The sequence below is a fragment of the Maylandia zebra genome, linkage group LG2, assembly GCF_041146795.1.
Source record: "Maylandia zebra isolate NMK-2024a linkage group LG2, Mzebra_GT3a, whole genome shotgun sequence".
NCBI lineage: Eukaryota > Metazoa > Chordata > Actinopteri > Cichliformes > Cichlidae > Maylandia > Maylandia zebra.
This window is the reverse complement of record NC_135168.1, coordinates 17,594,116-17,607,130: the sequence shown is the minus strand read 5'-3', so window position 1 is coordinate 17,607,130 and position 13,015 is coordinate 17,594,116. Positions and strand designations below refer to the sequence as shown.

At 40.8% G+C, this 13,015-nt stretch overlaps 1 protein-coding gene across 3 annotated transcripts; it reads left to right on the top strand.

Moving 5' to 3' along the window:
- Positions 1 to 616: 616 nt before the first annotated feature.
- LOC112433483 (uncharacterized) lies at positions 617 to 12,610 on the top strand. 3 transcript variants are annotated; one of them, XM_076889723.1, is made up of 6 exons: positions 617 to 950; positions 2,861 to 3,049; positions 5,947 to 6,986; positions 7,184 to 7,339; positions 8,333 to 8,425; positions 11,743 to 12,610. In XM_076889723.1, the coding sequence occupies exons 3-6, from the start codon at positions 5,955 to 5,957 to the stop codon at positions 12,019 to 12,021; spliced, it is 1,560 nt and encodes a 519-aa protein (XP_076745838.1). In that variant the 5' UTR covers positions 617 to 950; positions 2,861 to 3,049; positions 5,947 to 5,954; the 3' UTR covers positions 12,022 to 12,610. The 3 variants fall into 3 exon arrangements, with proteins under 3 accessions (XP_076745838.1, XP_076745832.1, XP_076745826.1); XM_076889717.1 differs by having other exon boundaries at positions 2,861 to 3,063; XM_076889711.1 differs by having other exon boundaries at positions 2,861 to 6,986.
- Positions 12,611 to 13,015: the final 405 nt, after the last annotated feature.

The window sequence follows — 13,015 nt, the reverse complement described above, 5'->3', positions numbered from 1 at the left end:
ATAAATGCGGAGTCCAAAATTCCAAGTTCAACAAAAAGCTGAAAATACAAACAGATAAACAAATGCTGGAATACTACAAAAGAAGGCTCAAAGACTTATGGACTAAGGTGATATGGGAGAATCATCAGTACAGGTGGTGCAAGTGGATGCAAGTAAATAGAGAAGAGAGGAAGGTTATGTTACTAAACTGTGATTAGAAAACAGCAGTTGAGAGTGGAGGGGTCCTAAAAGACAAGACAGTTAACAAGTTAACAAACAGGAACACAACACATGCCAACCGGAAAGACTTAATTTAGGAATGATATAAAGGTAAAACTGTGACAATAACCCTGCTAAAACTTATCAGAATTAATCAGAATAAAGACCAAACAGAGACCCAACAAGAAAAAGAGGCAGGGAGTTAACAGTAACAGTAAAACCTGTCACAGTAGCCTAGTAGCATGCATTCAGCATCACTGTGAGGAGTAACTGCTGTCACGCACCTTGCCTCTCCAAAACATGAAATGGACATGCAGAAGTTGCGATAGAGGATTATTATATTTAAAGCCACGAAGTCAGTAGTAAGCACAAAACGTATGAAAGGTTAATATGTATATATATATATGCACTCTAAAAAGTAATTAATGTGACCTTTAGTCATTACTTACATATATATGTTGTTGTGAAATGAAAAATCAAGTTCATAAATACTGTTAGACTTCCTAATTAAAATTTTTATTTTATTGAGTTCGGGTGACACATAAATTATGCCTCTTTACTCAATATATAATCGTGATTTGTCTGAATTTAAAATCTTCTTTTAATCAAAAAACAATATAATTTTAAGTTCTGTCAATGTAAAATACAACTTGATGACGTGTAAACAGCTCACAGTTCCCTTCTTCTACTCAAGCGGACATATTCAACAGCACGTGTTCAAGGTTTATCAAGAGCTGTGTTCGTCGCGAACGGTGAGTAATTTTATGCGAAATTACACATATTTGCAGTCGCTCTGGATTTTGTTAGTTTACTTTAAAACAACGACGTAACATACATAACATACATCTTAGCTTGCCCCCGCGTTTGTGTGTTTTAATATACACACAGCAGCTAATTCCACGATAGCATAAATTGTTGGGCTCTTTTTGGAAAATTTAACACTGACGTTATAACGTCAGTGTTAAATTTTAACACTGATGTTATAACGTCAGTGTTAAATTTTAGAGTATACTCTAATGCAGACCACTGTAATTGTCTTATAATTTTTAAAAGATAGCGGACGTTGTTAGCCCCGGCGCAAACTACTATGCTAACGTAGCTAGCCAAGCTAAGTTGTGTTCACTGTGATTTTATTTTTGAAATGTGAAATTTATTTTTTGAAGGGAAGCATTTTATGTTAGTAATTGTTAAGAAACGCTTCTAAATTTTCGTAACGTTACGGGGTGAAGTTGAACCCCATTGGCTTCTGCGCAGGAAGTGCCGTCGCTATTAGTCCGGTGTGTCTGTTGACCGCTAAGAGCGGTTCTTCACCGGCTGCTCGGCCTATTTTCACAGGTAAAAGACCAGACTAAAGTGCACTGTGCCGCATATGGTAGGGTAGTTAGCTGTCCCTAATTTTTGGGGACTTTCCGTGTTTTGTAGAGACGTAGAGGCGACGTGCATTGGCACTGGCTGTAACATTGATATGCCTCAATAAAGTTTGAAAGTAAGCAAAAAATCAATAGCGGGCCACCATCTTGGTTGGGTCCCCATTCGCCGCCAGTGCATTTTTTTTCTACTGAGGAATGTATTCACCCATGGTAAATAAGGAAAATGTTTAAATATTTTTCCAAACAGATAAGGCAAGAAAGGTCAATAATCCCACATATGGTTTCAGTAGTATGCCAGTTTTTGCAACACTAGGGTGCACAAAAATGACCATAGCTGCTGACTCAGCACTGATTCTAATTTGGTTTTGGAAAATGAAATGAAAACAGATCAAGTGGGATTATTGACAATGTAGCTTGTGTATAAAAAGTTTGGGGTTTTTTTCGTATTTACTGTCAGAAATGATTCTGTCCTGTCATGCCACACCTTATGTTTGCTTTTGTTGATAAAAAAAAAAAAAAAAAAAAAAAAAAATATATATATATATATATATATATATATATATATATATACACACACACATATACATATATATATATATATATATATATATACACACACACATATACATATATATATATATATATATATATATATATATATATATATATATGTATATGTGTGTGTGTATATATATATATATATATGTATATATATATATATATACACACACATATACATATATATATATATATATATATATATATATATATATATATATGTATATGTGTGTGTGTATATATATATATATATATATATATATGTATATGTGTGTGTGTGTGTGTGTATATATATATATATATATATATATATATATATATATATATATATATATACGTATATACATATATACATATATATATATATATATATATATATATATATATATATATATATATATGTATATATATATGTATATATATATATATGTATATGTGTGTGTGTGTATATATATATATATATATATATATATATATATATATATATATATATATGTATATGTATATATATATATATATATATATATATATATATATATATATATATGTATATATGTATATATATATATGTATATATATATATGTGTTAGGCTTTCCAGCACCCAGTGTATTCAGGTTTATGTAGTTTTGAATGTTTGGTTCTAGCTTACACAGCTTTGACAGGTGAAACTGATTCACTGTATTGAAGACTCACAGGTGAAGTTGAAAATACCATCTTTTGTATTTTTGTGCAGGCACGACTTTCTGGTGTTATACACTGTCCTGGCGTTGCAGATCTAGGGGTTCCAGTTAAGACGTGGTCAGCCTTCTAAAGAAAGTGGGAATCTCACCAAAATATTCAGTTACTTTGCTGTGTTTCTTGCCAGGACAAAGGCTCAAACCATCATCTTCTCCTGGTATCGAATACCAAGGGACCTTCTGAAGTAAGCTTTAACAAGTAAGCTTGAATTGAGTAATTCAGAATCATGAAGTATGGATTGGCCTTGCAAAATCTGTAAATTTGCAACCTCCACTAAGGAAGAGCTGATGAAACATTATAGGTTACGCCATATCCCCAGTGTACAGCCTCTGCCATGTCCTTACCTAGATTGTTTTTGTTCATTTAAGTCATGGGGTAGCCTAAAATCACACATATCAAGGAAACACTCAACTCACTCAACAGTGAGAACCTCTGAAATACTCAGTTTCTGTTGCCAGTTCTGTAATGTGGGCACATTTTCCACTGAAAAAGAGTATTTTGAACACCTTCGTCAACATTTGAAAAAGCAAGAAACTGTGTCCTGTGTTTTCAAAAATTGTAATTTCAAAACTAACATTTATGGAACATTTGCGTCACATAAACATCGCAAGCACACTCCCCACTCTTTAGATGAGTTTAAAGAAGACGTTTTAAAGAGGTTTGAAAAGCCTTTACAAACAGATCAGTGCAGCGATGTAGTTAATCAGGAGGGTGAACAATCTGACATTGAGGAGTTTAGAGATGATGATGTGAATGTACTGCCAAAGTTGATTGAAAGAAGCTTGGCTCATTTGATGTTGAAATTAGAGAGTTCATTTCATGTTCCCAACCAATGCATTGATGAGCTTGTAGAGTCATTGCATTTTATTTGTCATTCAGCTTCCGCTCCCATCATGAAAGACATTTTACAGTCCTGCTTGAAGAGACACAACTGTGAAGTTGATGAAGCCATTGTGTCTGAAATGGTGAACAACATATGTGTTGCTAACCCTGTTAGCGCTGCCCTTTGTGATGGTGGTCCTCTCTCTTCTGCCTTCAAAAGAAGAAAGTATTTTAATGAACACTTTTCTGTCGTGGAGCCGATTGAGTATATTCTTACTGGAGAGAGTAGCTTCCAGTATGTTCCCATTCTAAAGTCTTTACTTCAGGTTCTTAGCAGGAAAGATATACTAGACCTGATCTTGAGTGAAGCAGAGGTGCAGAGAACTGTGTACAACTCATTTCATGACGGCACCTTTTACAAAACCAACGAGTTGTTCTCAAAAAATGACCTTACAATTGCGCTAAATCTCTATGTGGATGACTTTGAGATTTGCAATCCTCTCGGTACATCCAGGAAAAAACACAAAATCACATCTGTATATTGGGTGTTAGCTGATGTCCCTTCATTGCTCAGATCTGAGCTAAACTCAATCTTCTTAGCAATTCTTTGCAAGGCTGAGGATGTAAAGAGATTTGGTTACAGCGCTGTGTTAGAGCCACTGCTCAAAGATCTTGTGGTCTTAGAGGAGGAAGGACTGTATGTTCCATCACTGGGTAGAAGAGTCAAAGGCACAGTGTTTAGTGTAGTTGCAGACAACCTTGGTGCCCATTCTATGGGGGGATTTGTTGAGAGCTTTTCCAGTTCATATGTCTGTAGGTTTTGTCTTGGTGAAAAGTCACAATTTCAAGATGGTGAAGTGAGAAATAAGGCATTCCCACCCAGAACAGCGGAACAACACACACTGCATGTCCAGGCTTTACAGGAAAATAACAGTTTGATGCATGTTTATGGAGTGAAGAGACAGTGTGCACTGACGGCAAAACTTAAATATTTTCATGTTTTGTCTGGATATCCACCTGATGTGTTGCATGATCTCTTTGAAGGTGTAGTGCCCCTAGAAATAGCACTGTGCCTAAGACTATTCATTCACAACAAATACTTCACTCTTGAAGAGCTGAACAAATGCATCAAAGAGTTCCCCTATAAATGGTCGGACAAAACCAATGCACCACAGCTTGTTCCTGTGAACTTTGCCCAACGGAAAAGTGTGGGGGGCAATGCCCACGAGAACTGGGCTTTGCTTCGTCTCTTGCCACTCATGGTTGGATCAAAAATCCCTGAGGCTGACCCAGCATGGGAATTGCTTCTTGTGCTTCGAGACATTGTTGAGCTTGTTGTGAATCAAGTGCACACAGAGGAGACCATTTGCTTCCTGGACAGTAAGATATCTGAGCATAAACACAGGTTTCTCATGGTTTTTCCAGAGCAACGCCTCATTCCAAAACACCATTTCCTAGAACATTATCCAGAACTTATCAGGGCTTATGGTCCTCTGGTGTCACTGTGGACAATGCGGTTTGAGGCAAAGCACAGCTTTTTCAAGCGTGTTGTCAGACATACTCGTAGTTTTAGAAATATTCTGCTGTCACTGGCCATGAAGCATCAGTTGTTGCTTGCTTATAACCAACATGATTCCAGAGCTGTCAGACCATTACTACAGGCTACAACACTGTCTACAATGGATGTTAGTGTGCTGCGAGAGGATATCCAAGAAGCACTGCAGGCTAAGTTTCCTGGTGAGACATGTGTCCAGATAGCCAAAAGTGTGTGTTACAGAGGCACCAAGTACACTAGTGGAATGATCCTGGCTTATGGTTCCACTGGTGGTCTACCAGATTTTGGGGAGTTGATCCAGATTGTGGTTTTGAAAGGCAATGTGGGATTCATAGTGAAAGGTGTAACTGCTTGGTCAATTGAACATCTGAGGAGCTATGTGCTTGAGAAAACTGGTACAGTGAAAGTCATAGAGGCAGCTGAGTTATCAGACACGGTCCCCTTGATTTCTTACATTTGTGGCGGAACAACCATTATGACTCTTAAGTGCAGCATTTATGTTCCATAAATGATTTCCATACTTTGTGTGGAGATTTTCAGCTGAAAAAAGACAAACCCAAATCTCAGTCTTTCTACTATTTTCAGAGATGGCATATAGTTAATTGGCTCCTAGTTTCCATACATGGAGATCAAATTTTATTATATTATGCACTATTTCGCTGTTACTAAGAATTACAGAAACATGTCAAAAATTTGGTCTACAGGTTACCTAATGTCACAACCGTCTCAACTTCGAGTGATCCTTGCAGATCATGATGTCCGTAAAGTTGTACTACCATCTGGAATCCCAGAAACGGTGGATGACCTTTATTCAGCCATCCGTGATACCTTTTCCATTACAAGAGACTTCTGTCTTCACTATAAAGATGCTGATTTTGGTGATGAGTTTTTTACCCTTGTTTCGACAACTGACCTTAAGGACAAGGACACAATCAAGATTGTGTTTCTCCAGGACCAGGAGCCTACAATAACCTTGACCTTAAGTGATGTGACCAACGTGACTGATAATCCATCTGAGGAGGACTCTGTTGACACCTCATCTGTGTCAACTAATGACACTCTGATTCTTTCCACATCTGAAGATAGTCCAGGGCACCGTTACCAGCGCTGGCCTGTTCAATTTCAGATTCCCAGGTTTTCTGACCTCACAGAGATCCAAATTCGGTCAGCCAACGAGCGCTTCCAAAAAGATGGGACTCTTCTCCCTACAAAAGATTTAATTCCACTGCTTCCTGACATACTTAGAAAACTAGCAGAAGCTATTTATAAGTATACTGCTTATCCATCCAGTCTGCAGATCAGTGAGGTTGCAGAGGCCCTGACTCTAAAGCATCCCTGCCTGAAAGAACCAGGGTCCTTCAATGGATGCTATGGGTGGGCGCAGCGTCTAAAGTACAAGATGAACAATTTCAGAAGCAAGCTTAGAGGTCTCGGCTGCCCTGAAGTTGAAGTAAACTCACTTAAGAGGAAAATGACATGTGACCAATACCCGGCAAAGAATGTCAAAAAACCAAAGAAGGCTGAGGTGAACTACCTACCCCCTCATGCTCAAGGTGAAACTAGTGAAAGTTTGGAAAAAGAGAGAATCGAGCTACTGAGTGAAGTGATGAAAAGGGACAACTCCAGAATGGTAGCTCAGAAAATGGACAAGACGTTCAGCCTTCGTCGGGAGGAAATAGTGAAAGAGGCCCCTGCCATCAGTGACTTCATGAAGCGCTGGCCTGCTCTTTTTAGCGAAGTACAGGTGAGATAAAATGTTTATTAAACCAGTGTTTTTGTGTTGGGGATTGATGAAATTACAACTAGAAGTCAGATAAATAAAAAATTTAGAAATGCATATATTTACACCTAATACATTTAAATGTTTACAAATGCACATTTGGATTTGGAATTATTTATGCTTATGTCTCTTGTTGTATTTTATTCTGGTGTGCCCTGCAGATATGTGAAGAATTTAAGAGGATAACAACAGTCAGCCTTGAATCAACCTTTCTGGCCAGGCTTGACCAATGCACCCCAAAACTGATGGCCTTGACCCTGTCAAAAGGAGGAGCTGCAGGTCTGAGGATGAGGCAGATTAAGGACATGCTTCTGCAGGTATAATGAATAACTTTATGAATAGACCTTTATTTGCATCTGCCTTACTTTTTTCATGTGGGTGGCTGTAGCTCAGGTGGCAGAGCAGGTCAGCCACTAATCAGAAGGTCGGTGGTTCGATCCCAGGCTGCATCCTGGCTGCATGCCAAATATCCTTGGGCAAGATACTAACCCCATGTTTGCCTACTGGTGGTGGTCAGAGGGCCCGGTGGCGCCTGTGTCCGGCAGCCTCGCCTCTGTCAGTGCGCCCCAGGGCAGCTGTGGCTACAATGTAGCTTGCTATCGCCTGTGTGTGAATGGGTGAATGACTGAATGTAGTGTGAAGCGCTTTGGGGTCCTATGGACTAGAAAAGCGCTATACAAATGCAGGCCATTTACCATCTCAAATGTTGATATGGCTGCTTTGAAGAAGGTCCATTGTATACTAACACTATTTTTTTCCAAAATTGTTCATATTTTGGTTACACTTGCATCTAGGGCAGGGCAAAAGAAGAAAATATGTCGTCTGTACAATATACACTTTTTATTATTTTAAAATAAAGCTCTATGATTTACATAAAGTGTTTCACACGCGCAAGAACGTTAACAATACATAACATGGAGGAAGACTGTATCTGTGCCAGTTACATTGTAATTGAATGAATGGATATTTATTGTTATTATACAAGTTCAGAGCACAAGTACAACAAAATGTATCTTTATTTTAGTGTTTTTACTTATGAAGAAGGAATGTCCAGGTTACAAGCGCAGCGTTTCTCAGGTCTCCGCAGAGTGAGACAGCCATGCCCCCACTGTGTGCGGAGTAAGCAGGTCCCAAACAATAAGAAACTCAGGAGAATAGCCAGATCACCTTTTCCACCTTATTCCAAATGAACTTTTTTATTATTTAATTAAAAAAAATGCTATATCATTATGGATATAATTTTCAGTATATGAAGTAAGCTACTTACATCTGATTTTTTTTTAACACATCTATTTTTTTCTATCAATCAGGACAACACAGTTGAAAAGCGCAGAGAAATTGCTATTCGCTGCCTCATAGTCTATCTTGGAGAGAAGGAGGATGATCTTTTCAAACAATACAGCGTAAGTACTTGAGTTGGTTTTTAATTTTTTGTTTAGTTTTGAATGCATGTCTCTGTAGGGTCTTTGTGTTTTGTTCATTGGATTTTCTGTTCAGGGTTGAGTATTTAAGTCATTCAGTGCCATAGACGTCTTTAGACGTCAAAATGAATCCGAACGCTCAGTGCCATAGACGCCTCTTGAGCTTTTTATTGAATTGAGAAGGTGGTGGAGTTGATTACATGGATAAAATCCCACCAGCGTGACAGTCGGCTCTACTGAGAACGAGTATTGTGGCACGATTTTTGATCCAGCTCGTCATTTCGAGCTTGAGGTGTCTGCAGCCTGACGTCATGGTTTTTCTAGCAATTCCAGTGAACATGAACCGGATTTATCTGACCAGTATCTCCTGTTAGAAACTTCTGAAGGCGTGAGGTTCTGGGGGCGATCAGTCTCTGGGCCGGGGCCCTGGCCGGGCCTTGGGTCCTGGTTTGTGTGTTGCCGGGGTTGTGGGCGGGTGGGTGCATGGGGGCCCATCCCTGGCGCAGGGTGCCGCCGGTGTGTCGAGCCGCCTGTGGGGCTCTTCAACCGGTGGGGGAGATTGCCACACCTTGCAGGAGCTTTCCTCCACTCAGGAACTCTCTGCAGGAGGGGGAGATACAGGAGAGGTGGAGGAAGATCTCAGCCTGGGCGTCTATTGTCTCATGTAGTCTGGAAGATGAGTGGATGGTGGGGTGGGTGCAGTTTTCTCTGTGGTGGGGTTGGGTGGACTGTCCCGGGCTCTGTGGGGCCGGGGGGCGCTGCTGCGCTGGGCCCCGGTCTGGATGGGCCTGGGCCCCCTTTCCCTGGCGGGTCGCGGAGTATGGGGGTGCCTACTGGGGTCAGCGGGGGAGCTGGCCCCAGGGAGGGGTCACCTGCCCCTCCCTTCCTTCCCTCCCCATCTCCGGCTGCCTCCCTCTTCCCGCTCCACCACAACCACCCACACATGCAGGGCCTTGGAGTAGGGGTATGTCACCAGGGTGCAGAGGAGGCTACCCCCCGTCCCCTTCTGGCTACCTCTGCCTCAATTTTATCCCACAACTTAGACATTCACATTACTCACACCCTCATTACACATACATATAGGATCTTGGGGGTGGGCACGATACACAGAGTCCAAGTTATCATCAGGGTGTACACCTCACCCCTGGCGTCGTTGCCCACCTCTCAATTTTAAATACACGTAGACATTGAGGGCTAACAGGAGGGACTATGCGCTTACCTGCTGCTCTCTGGCAGGTAGCTCCATGCCCTCCTGGGTTTTAATTGCACCTTAGAACACACATGCATCAACACTACAATGAGCGGGTGGAGGGAGGTTTGGAGTCTTCTCTCACCCCCATTCTCTGCGGCCTGCTGGAGCGGGGGGGCTAGGAGGAGTTGGCCGTCCGACTGCGGTCTGGGGTGTGGGGCCTCCCTGCTGCTGCGGAGTCGGGGCGGTCTGCCTCTCCCCACCGCAGGGAAAAGGGTAACACCACCTGGGTCTGGGTGCAATTCCCCCCTCCAGGGGCAAGGGTACCTAGACCCGGTTTGTAGAGTACGCTTGGGGAGTGTGATCGTGTGTACAGCGTCTCTTTATGTCTGTCTCCACGTCGATTGAGTGTGAAGTGCACATGAGAGCATGAGGGTGGGAATGGATGTTTGTGTCTGTGTGTGCCTGTATGTTTGTGTCTATATGTCAGGTTGGGTATCAGACGCCACCTCTCTGGGGACATCTCGGGCCCTCCAAGGTTTGGAGGCCTATCTCCACCCACCACCACTTCCCCTGCCGGTGGCGGACTCCCTCAGGTGTCGGTGCGTTGGTGGTTCTTTGTATCTGGGGGTGGGCGTCCGGGTACACACCGGCTCACTCGTTGGCGGCTGCTTATCGGGGCCTGGAGCCTGGGGCTCACTCGGGCCACTTCGGAGGTGGGGTGGGGAAGAGAGACTCATTTTTGTCATGGTGGTTTCAGAATTCACATAGTCATAGAACAAAATATTCTGTGAGCCTTCAAAATCAGCGAAAATGCTAAATATCTCTGGCACTGAGGGGGGTATGAAATCTGAGAGTGGCTGGCACTGAATGAGTTAAGGGACATTCCAACCCTAAGTGAAGATATGTCTATTGCCATGTATAAGTGAGAAAAAAGCATTTCAGAATTACAATCCAAAGATGTTTATTGCCATTGTCATTGAACATAATTTGCTGAATAGAAACCTGTTTCCGTGATAAGGTGCAACATAAACACACAGGATAAAAAATTTTGTAGCCAGCGCAGTCATTTTCCTGATCTGGCAGCAGCTTTAGCAGAGCATAAACAATGGAAGTGAATGGCAGGTACTAGCATTTTGTGTGCAAAAGTGATTAAAATCACTCAATAATGATACCAAGTATTCCTGGGGAGCTCAACAATCATGCTGACTGCAAATGAAAAGTATGAATTGACATGAAGGATTTTCAGGAGCCGATTTAGACTTGGGACTACATTACGACAGAGCACTGCTGTAAGCCTCCACATGGTTATAACACAGCAGTTGAAGCCACTGCCGACCAGTGTCTATAAACCAACATGCTATTTGTGCAATATTTCTTCAACAAATCAAAGACCCATCCATTGTTACTGCAGCTTACTATGCTTGTATAGTAGTGGCTGTGTGTGTTTGTTTATGGAAGCTGGAGGCTTTTTCAATTGTTGCGTTATATCCATGCACCATGCAGTGGATGTTTACAGCAGTGTTTGTCGTAACTGCAATGTAGTCTCAAGTCTAAATCAGCTTCTGCAAATCTTCTGTGTTACTTTTGCACTTTTCATTTGCCGTGAACATGATTACTGAGCTCCCAAGAAATATTTGTTTTCATTACTGAGTCATTTTAATCACTTTTGCACACAACATGCTAGCACCTGCTATTCACTTACATTGTTTATGCTCTGCTAAAGCAAATGGATTGCTTCCGGATCAGGAGAATTAGTGTGCTGTTTACAAAAGGCATGTTTCTCACTTTCTAACTGTGACAATATGGCAATAGATAAAATTTCACTTAGAAGTGGAATAACCCTTAAAAATGATTTATTAGATTTTCTTTTCAAAGTGGAAAAACAAAACTGTGAAAAACAAGACATTTTTTATTTTAAACGTTGGATTATGGTTTAATTTAGCTTTTAAAACTTACAGAATGACAAAGTAAAATCACTGAAAAACACAAAAGACAACCTGTTTTAGCTTATTTTCCTACCTATAGTGGTTCATTCCCTTATGCACGTCATCCTGAAGTGCTTGAGCTATGTATTTTATACATCCTAACATTTAATTTCTCCTACAAGGATGAGGAGGAGCTCAACGCAGACCTTGCAATGCAAATCATGAAGATTGCTATCATTGGTGATGGGCCTGCAACCATCATCGTTGAGGGATCCAAGATCCTGGAGAGGATTGATGTTGCCAGATCCTGTGCTTTGATGATGGGAGTAATCTACGCTCTGAACCTTACCTATCCCAAGCAGCTGAAATTTACCTTTGAGGTATTTCAAAAACTATGCCTTGAGCTTGATGGACAAAAAGCCAGCTCTAAAGTAATGAATCTTAAGTTTGGTATTTTCTAGAGCAGACTTGATAGACCATTCGTGAGTGAGTTTCACAAATCCTTATTCCTGCATTTCTGGCACTACTTGAATGTGTTTTACTAAATTTTAAAGCGCTGTTCTTAAGTCTTCTGAGTTAATGTTTTGCCGTGTCTTAAATGCTGTTATTTGCACATTTTTAAGGAATGCGTTTAATTTCTCCCATGACCTGTGTTCTGAGGGTACTGGTGTGTTTTAAAGTTTGTGTAATACCCTCTTTAGCTGGCCTTAATCTTGAGGGTGAAAAGTCAAATATAGAAGAGAATCAAGAATACTTTGTAAGAGTGCTGACAAAGTTGAATGAAAGAAGCTTTGATCATTTTATGTTTAAATTAGTGCATTTAATGTATAGCAGCCTGTCATCTTTTGTTTTGATTCACTGTCACATGTTAAAGTAAAAAAAAAAAAAAGAGGATTCAAGTAGTAGGTTGTATTACAATTTCAATAAACAGTTCCTTAAGTTTCAGCGGGCAATTTGTGTTCTAGGAAACTGAAGCCCACAAATCTTGCACTTCGCACACACGTTAAAGAATTGTGATGTTTGTTATTGTAATTAAATGGGTCTAACTCATTGGAATACATCTGTCTGAATTTCTATTCTTTCTAAGCACCAGGTACGAGTCCCTTAGCTGATGTCCAGGTATTTGGCATCACATCTGCCGCATTCAAACAAATACACACAACATCCATTTCTTTTTCTGAAGGTCATGACACAAGAGCACACAGAGCGCATGTTAAGGCTGACCTTCGTTTGGGGAAAAAAGTGATCGACAAGTTTCTAAGGTCTTAGAACCTTGACTTCTTTGTGGGCAGGCACCACCATGCATGAGCCTGCCCACGCGGTAGTCATGGTTATAAGACACAGCTTTTGATCAAGGTTGTATTTTGGAGCGACTTAGCCTGCTGGGAAACAGGTAAATGCCCTTATAGAATCTCCTGTAGGACCAAAACATTACTACACTGTAACCAAAATATC

Coding starts and splice junctions, on each gene's coding strand:
- LOC112433483 (XM_076889711.1), top strand. CDS start 5,865: ATGGAGATCAAATTTTATTATATTATGCACTATTTCGCTGTTACTAAG. Junction 6,987..7,183: donor CTCTTTTTAGCGAAGTACAG/GTGAGATAAAAT, acceptor TGTGCCCTGCAG/ATATGTGAAGAATTTAAGAG. Junction 7,340..8,332: donor TTAAGGACATGCTTCTGCAG/GTATAATGAATA, acceptor TCTATCAATCAG/GACAACACAGTTGAAAAGCG.